The 8,874-nt window shown below is 32.0% G+C and overlaps 1 protein-coding gene across 1 annotated transcript in view; it reads right to left on the bottom strand.

Moving 5' to 3' along the window:
• Window positions 1-8,874, bottom strand: part of LOC108686479 (inactive rhomboid protein 1-like) — a gene marked incomplete at its 3' end in the record, with an annotated part of 117,047 nt that overhangs the window by 10,196 nt on the left and 97,977 nt on the right. The window contains exons 8-9 of the mRNA XM_018191814.1: window positions 6,755-7,077; window positions 4,659-4,745 (exon numbers count right to left, since the gene is read on the bottom strand). Of these exons, the coding sequence (XP_018047303.1) occupies window positions 4,659-4,745; window positions 6,755-7,077 (410 nt within the window). The remainder of the gene's footprint in view (window positions 1-4,658; window positions 4,746-6,754; window positions 7,078-8,874) is intronic.

Genomic DNA, 8,874 nt, shown 5'->3' with positions numbered 1-8,874 from the left:
TATATATATATAATATATATATATGTGTACTTATATGTAAATACACATACAAAAGCATATAACATACAATAATATATTTGGGTTGTAATTTCATAGCAAAGGTATTGTAAAATTACAATAAGAATATTGTAAAATCATATTAAACAATTTATTTGTAATTTTACAATAAATTTGGATGAAAACATAAAGAATAGAGACTATGAACTTAACGATATCGTCAGAAATGAGCTCAAAGTGGTCATCTGAATTAGTTCGATCGAGATGTCACTTCCCTTCTACGACACCGTTCTTATATAAAAAAACTTTATTCAAATTTCAATGACAATTTACGCCTTCTTGTTACTGTCAAAACATGATGTCAAAGAATAACGGTCTCGATTCTTTGATTATTGTATATGATTATGTGTGTATGTGTGTAAGTGTATATGAAAAGAATAGAGTCCCTCTAATGAGAGGGTGCCTCTCATGACTTGACCGATCATGATTGATCAAATTTTGAGTTCCTTTAAACGCCGCTATTTACAGATACTTTCGATGTATAATGAATTAATGTGAGCTGTTTCATGATATAAAAGGCGCGAACGCGAAATCGGACTATCAACTGTCAACCATGGTGGAATTGTGCTGTTTTCCGATAATTCTCGGCGTTCTTCCGTTCTTATGTCTTAATTCTTACTAGAGGAACTAGTAAGAATTTTGTGATTCGAATGCTGCCTATCGAGCACCAATACCAATTCAGAAACCTGATTTTGGTCACATTTCTAATAACCTAGTTGTCTTCTGGTCTCTATTCTTCATGGATAAAAACTTTCACTTTTATTGTGATTTCACAACAGAAATTTCTAACAGTGTACACAATAGGATCTTGCTTTTCATTTAATTTATATATAATTGATTTTTTCTCTCTGTTATCTCGATGACACTTAGGGAAATATTATTTTCGATTGTTAAATTAGTTATTAGAATATACGATATATTTGGATTGTTTTTTGAACTATTAACAGTTAAAATGCTATTTATTAGCTTCCGAAGCTATAATTAATCCTAGAACACCTTCCGAAAAATTCTGGAAACACATTAATTCTAGAAAACATATCTAGAAGACCCATTATAACTTTGATTAGCTTCAATTCAGATTAATACTTACACTCTCTTTTTTATTTTGAAGCTTTGAGATTTAGAATATATCTGTAGGTTGTAATATCATAAGTTTTATATTTTAAGATATAAAACAAGACTTTCCCTTTCCTTTTCTTTGTATACGAAGCAATAAGTGAAATTTCAATTGGATGTGGAAGACCCACATATGTGTTCTAGAATTAATTTTAACTTATTAAAATTTAATACAGTTTGATGACTTAATACTTTAAAGATAACTATATTTAATTTTCCATCGGAGAATTTAATTAGGAATTAGAGAAAGGAACTCTCATCTAAAAAGTACGGAATCCCAGGAGATGTAACGTAAGATAGTATGTAATGGCTTCTCTCTATTCAAGATCATTGTACAGTAGTGCATTAATTCAGTGAATTAATTGAGTCATAGTAGCCTAACTTATCAAAAATTAAAAAATGTAGTACTAAAAACTTGATAAAAAATTCTCAAAAAATTCTTAGAGTTCTATGAGAAGAAAATAAATTATTTTTGTCTCTTGCAGTTTTTTTGTAAAGTTGTGTAGTATTTGAATAAAATAAACATTGATAAATCGGGCCGCTACTATGACCCAGCGAATTAATGCAATGCATCGTACATACCCTTTTCGAAGTGTCCCTGACTAGCAAAATGCAGCGGATCTAGACTAAACAAGGTTGGTAAATAATCTATCTCAAATGAGGTTAGCAACCTATCAGAGATAAAATCAAATTCTGTTCATATCACGCATAATCTCGGAACTAGACTATCTAAAGGAGAGACCCAGCAGAAGAAAAAAAATGATTTAAACCAATACTATTATATTCGCTGCATGGAACATAAGATTTTGGACGCGAATGATTAAGAAATTATTATGGAAATCAAAGAAAATAACATAGACATCTGCTGTCTCTCAGAAACTAACAGAAAAGAAAAAGGTAGACGAATAATGGATGACTTTATCTTTATATAATGGAAAAGAAAAACGAACAAATAGCAACAGAGGTTAGGATGCTTCTACGAAAGCATCTGTAGCCGCTCATAGATGAGGTAAAGTATGCAAGTCCAAGAATTCTGCCAAAGATCAAGTCAGACTTGATGTGCAGATTAAACTGCTACACATTCTTAATGTCTACGCTCTCGACATCACCAAAACAGGGAAGAAAGTCGTTCTACGAAGGCCAATTAAATCTAATACTTAATAAATGCAGTGTTGTTATATTGAGCGATCTGAATGCACGAATCGGCAGTGATGCAGTGCCAGAAGTAAAGCAAAAATTTAATAAGGAACCCCGTAACACGCGCACAATAATGGCGACTTACTGATAGACTTACTGGTATCCAAAACAAATTGCGAATCAATTACACGTTTTTTTCATAAACTATAACATAAATATATATTCGAGAATTCTCAGGATAGGAAATCTATCATCGACTATGGCAATAACTAATTGATTTCGCCAATGCAAGTATTGGATGTTAAATCACTCAACTTCACTAACAGTGGTCATAGAATAATTCTTTACGGATGACTATTATATTAAAAGCCACTCCCCAAAGTATATCAAGAAATTTAACACAGAATCTCTTGCAGATAAATCCGCACGAGAGCTGTATTATAGAAAACTGAAAGAAAAAGTAAAGAAAATTATACAGAAAAAGATGATGTAGACACAGCGTGGAAAAATCAAAGATAATATCATGAATGTCGCTCGCGAAGGGAATCGGGAAAAAAGAGTATAAGCGTTACTGAAACGAAGGAACGCTATACCATGATTTATTGACGAAAAAAAATCACCAAGAGGAAAAAAGAAGCGTATTTACATTACTTAAAAACTAGAACGAGAAAAACAAGAGAAATATATAGTATGAAATGAAAAGAGTATGAAACGAAACATATGTAGAAATAAGAAAGTTAAAGAATTAATATTGATAGCAATTTACGAAAAATATGGAAAGAGCGCTCAAAAAAAGGTATAGAAAATGCTCAAGAACAGAAGAACAGACGTAAAAAACATAGTATAGATAATCTTTATAAATAAAGAAGAATGATTATAGTCTACTTCAAAGATCTTTACAAATATTACACAAAGTTCATATAAGAAATAAGAGGAAGAGGATACCCTTTACCTAACTTGGGACATAGGGCTGATACAGGCTATCAAAAAACTAAAGAAAAAAGCATCAGACATTGATAACATCTATAATAAACTTTTGAAATATGACGACATAATATTGACAGAAGAAATAGGATGGTTATTCAATGTAATAATAACAACAGAATTTATTTCGGAAAAATGGAAGACTAATCTTACGATCTCAATTTTTAAAAAAGATACTATGTCAAATCTCGATAATTATTGAGGTATGATGCTATTGAGTTCAGTCCAGAAACTGTTCAGTACAATTCTATTAGAGCTATTAAGACCGAAGCGATAAGCTTCGATAAGCGAGGAACAAAGAACAGGAATTTAGGCAGAATAGATCCACGATAGATGCAATATTTTTTGTGCTTCAAATAGTCGAAAAAGCAATTGAATAGTCAAGACCAGCCTATCTATGTTTTGTAGACAAAAGCTTTCAATCGAATTTATTGGACGTCATGGAAATTCTCGAATTTTATTGTTCATTTATCTCAGCATCTTGTGTAATCCGTTTTTTCGCATGAACCTCTTTTGCATCCGAATCGATAAACTGACGAGCTATGTCTGAGCAAAAGTCAAATAATTAAAAAATCATAGAAGACATCACTTTCCCCGGATTCCCCTGAATGGGGGAATAATTACTAATAACATGTTATACTATACTGACTATGCTATTCTCATAGCTGAAGAGAAAGATCTGCAACGCTTGTTACACACTCTCGCGAATACTGCGAAGAAATAAAATATTCACATCTAAAATCAAATCCATGATAAGAAACCACAACATTGCAAGCTGGAGGTCAAAAGAAACATGATTGAACAACACAGTGAGCTATCTATGCGTCAATGTCTTTAGCAGTCGAAACTTATAAGAGGCAGCAAACACTCAAGAGAGTCAGGAAACGCTAAAGGATACGATATGGAAAAATCAACGCTTAACAACAGAAAGCAAGAAAGCACATTCAAGTGTACAAGACAATTGTCGAACGAATATTAATATTCGGAGTTGAAACACGCGCCGAAAACAGAAGACAAAGCAATTCAGCCACATCACAGAAATAAATATTCGACGAAAAATAATCAGGAAGAACCAAAAGAGATAGAATAAGAAATAAAGAGATTAGAGAAAAATGTGGAATATTAGACATTGTCAAATTCATCAAAGATCAAAGAAGGGAATGGAACTATATCGAAGGGGAGGTGACACGCTTAATAAAAATAGCAAGAAACTATAAGCTGATAAATAAATGTCCCTTGGAGGACCGAAGAAAAGAGCCGAGAGCTGGAAGTCATTGTTAATAGAGAACTCAGAATACGACGCGTGAAAAAAAAAACTAATGTCTATTTAATAAAGAAAAAGAAGAAGAAGAAAAAGAACTCACCTGGAAATATAATGGTCCCTCGTGATCGAACGGGGTCGCCTGACTTGTCCATCGACCGTTGTCCTGTCATCCTTTTGCTGTGCGAACCTACACAAAGAAAGTACTTAATGTCTCACTATCCAAAAATTAAAAAATCTAACAACTCTCTAATTTCTCTAAAAAATTTTTAAAAGGTTATAGAATTTTAAGGATCGATAGAAAACACAATAGAGATATCTATCGAAAACGAATTTCTGTTCAACCAATTACATAGAAGAAAATCGCAATTGCGATATTCTTAGTGTTTATATAATTAGGAAAATCATCCGCAGGTCCGTCCAAAGCGATTTTTTTTATTATAGAAAAAAACAAAATAAAAATTCGTTTTGATATCTATGCAATTAAGATGCAGATAATTTCATTAATTGTAATATTTAAAAAATTAAATTGTAAAATTCGGCTCTATACGAATCTTCGTAATTTTTTATAAAAGTAAGAAGTCGAAGAAGTTTTATGACACAATATTATTTTTACGAGAAAATATAGTTGAATTCGATTATATCTGTAATATCGCGAGTAAAGAACAAATAATTTTATTTATTATAATAGTTTTAAAAGCCAAATTGCAAGCTCTAACTTGATAGAAATTTTTAAATCTTTAAAAAAAAAAAGAAGTTAAAAGAGTCCTATAACAAAGTCGAGCGATGCCAAGTGCATAAATATATAAAACGAACCACTTGATTGCTTAACGCCGTCATTGCGTATTTGTTCGTGCCGCTGTCAAATTCGAGACGCTAGCTTTATCCGGAGAGTTTGATATCGACAAACTTTTCGATAAAAATTACTTGGAAACTGTAAAATAAAAAAATCTAACAATAAAACTGTAAAATAAAAAAATCTAACAATAAAACTGTAAAATAAAAAATCTAACAATACTTTTATTATATAATCGTCATTGCGATTAGTTTGAATAAAATTGATGCAGCCAATCCTAAGATATCGAGTCTGGAAAAAGGTACCATTTCAGAGATTTTCAGATTTTTTCGGACACATAGATAAATCTATACATATGTAAAGCGTTTTGTCCATTAAGCTGCTTTCACACAATGTCTTCATATAACATTATATTAAATTAACAACGAAAATGCACATTAATGCGCATTCATTCATTCATTCGATGGCGCAATCCCAAAGTTGAGACAGGGCTATATTTTTTGTATGTATGTCTGTAGTGCAGATTGTACACAGACGTACGGGACTCACAATTTAATGCCGGTTTCAAACGGCAGTTTAAAAGGTTTCCTTGGTAATAAATATTTTTGGTGGTTTGCCAGATTGCCGAAGAGGAGCTATGAGCGCGTGAAAATTTCTTAGATCTGGGGATCGAACTCGAGTCCCTTAGTATCGTAGATTCACGCGCTGTTCACCATGCTATGTGCTCCATTAATACGTATACATGTGTAATATTTATTTATATAGAGAGACAGACAGAGAGAGGGAAGGGCGAAGGAAAGATTGTGGGAGAACGAGTGAAAGAGAGAAAGTGGAGGCAAAAGAGAAGAAAAGAGAACATGAAAGAGAAAAAGAGAAAGAGAAAGAGTGGAATGGAGAAAAGCACTTGATATGTATTTTATGCATTTGGCGTGTATTTTTTTCTTTTTTTAAGGTTTTTTTTTTTTTTAGGAATTTCACTTTGTGTGTGTGTGCTTTTTGTAAATTTTTAAAAATGTAATATGAAATTTAATTTAAAAAATGAAGAGATAATAATAATAATTTATATTAGATTAATAATATATAAAAATAAAAAATAATTATAGTCACTTTCAATCTATCTTATGTGTGATGAAATACTTGGCTAATAGCATTTATTGCATATCTGTTTTTGAGAAGAAGAATGTAATATTCGATATCTTTTTTATACATTTGACATATATTTTTTCTTTTTTTAAAAAGGTTTTTAGAATACTTCTTTTATGAGATAAAATATGGTAAACTACAGATGTGTATACTGTGTGAATGAGATGTAGATGTAATTGGCCCATCACTACCGACTCTTAAATTACGACGTTTTTAAATATCTGACATATTGCAGAATTTCTTAATCTCATAAGACCTACCCAACTAACTCCTCGGTACTAATCCCCTCGCGATCCTGCGTAGTGTCGAGAATATTTATTATTTTAACGCCGACTTCTTCATCCTTGATCAGTCCGCTGGGAGTTTGATCGATTTGCGTCTGCGATTGTTGAGATGATGGCGGAAGCGGAAGAGGTGGTGGTGGCGGCGGGGGCCTCTCAAAGAAGGACTCATCTTCGTCCTGGCCGCTGTCAGGCCTGTCCTCGGGATCTGTCCTCGACAGATATGCGATCGTGCTTGGCGGGAAGCTGCGTGATTCCGGACGTGATTGCGAGCGCTCGCGAGGACGCTGCCTTGTCAACGACTGAGAACACATGTGCTTCGATTAAACAAGATCGCGATTTTCGTATTTTTGAAAATTGTGTGGATACTTTCATCAAAAGTATCAATTTCCTTACACTTCTGTTATCAGTGATAATGATCACAAAGGAATTTCTCGCGAATACAGGAAAAATGATGTTAGGGTGACCAGATATAATCTAAAACATAAACTAAAACATTCCTGATTAAAAAGTAGTATAAAGGTAGGACACTAAGTCTTAAAAGTAGAACAAAAAATAGAACATTTTAAATTGTAATACAGAATAAGTAGTATATTTAAATTTAAATTTAAATTAAAATCCTAAGAATGATAAAAACATGTATTTAGTATTTGCAAAAAACAGCTTTAATATAATATAATAATACCTAATAATTTTCAAATATTTTCACAGATACAGTAATGATCTAGTGATTAGCTTATTATGTAGTTCATGTGCGATAACTTCCGATTCCCTCGCTCTCTCTCAAAATGAGTACCAAAAAGAGTACACTCCGGACACACTGGAAACCTGATCGAACGTCCCCAGACGCTTTAAAAAAGAGTATATGTTCGGGAAAAACCGGACGTCTGGTCACCCTAGATGTTATATTAACATATATGCCATGCTCTTGCCTTTATAAAATGTTATTTGTTTCATTAATACTGTTAATTATTTATATAAAGACTAAATAGTTTCTAAAGACAAAAAATGAGCAACAGCACAAATTGGAAAAAATAAAGGGTCTAGTAGAACAAGTAAAATTGACTCTAAAAATCATTTAACAATATGACTATATCTGAAGTAACTTATAGTGAGTAAATACGTTATGTAGTTTCAACTTTCTAAAGCTCCTCGTTAAAATGCTATAAGATTGAGTTGAAAAAATTAAAATAGTCAGACATACCTCACAATTGATTAAATATGACAGAATAAAACTAAAAGCAAATGAAAGAAAAATTTTAAGTGAATATTATATATTTTTTTCAGATATCTATGTTTATTAATGAATTTACTAATGAAACTTAATTAATGCTTAAAAATGGATTTTTTATGATCTTTATCTTTATCTTTATATTTAGCATTATCTTTTTAAAAAATTTTGAAAATAAATAGTTGTAATGCTAAATTGAATCGATGAGAATAAATCTAATTAAGTAAAAGAAATCTTATTATCAGTCAAAGCTTTCTAGTGCTTACATATTTCGGTATAAATTTATATGTATATATAAAATTACACAATTTTGTAAACCGCGCGTCGAAGGTTTTTTAGTCTTGAAATCTGAGATTTATTAGTATATGGTATAATAAAAAATAAATTTCATTTAAAAATAAAGTTTATTCTTTATTGATAAATCTCAAGTTTTTACTGAAGAAACTAAATAATCTCCGCTAACTCAATTTCACAACTAACAAGCCTGATTTCTTAAATGTTGACAGATTCAACAGGATGGTTGAGGCACGCGAGCTGCCTTATGATAACGTTAAGAGAAGCAAACTGTTAGAAATCGACGTTCAAAGTTTCGTAGCAATTGCTAACTGCGCTACATCCTAGTTATGGTCTCGATACCACTAATAAACTGTCAGAGCTGTCGAAAACACACTCACATGCTGTTCAACCGATCGTCCATTCGCTGATACCTACTACTGCTACCAGCCAGTAGTAAGTAAGTGCAAACCAGTTGCACTCGTGTTTGACCATGCACTTCCCGTCATCCCGAAACTTTGTAAAACTATAGCAGTATTAAACGGCAATTTAAATTCGTAACTTTCTCCAATATATTGTTTCTTCAACCGTTAGA

The sequence above is a fragment of the Atta colombica genome, unplaced genomic scaffold (assembly GCF_001594045.1).
Source record: "Atta colombica isolate Treedump-2 unplaced genomic scaffold, Acol1.0 scaffold185, whole genome shotgun sequence".
Classification (NCBI taxonomy): domain Eukaryota; kingdom Metazoa; phylum Arthropoda; class Insecta; order Hymenoptera; family Formicidae; genus Atta; species Atta colombica.
This window is presented reverse-complemented; position numbering and strand designations above follow the sequence as displayed.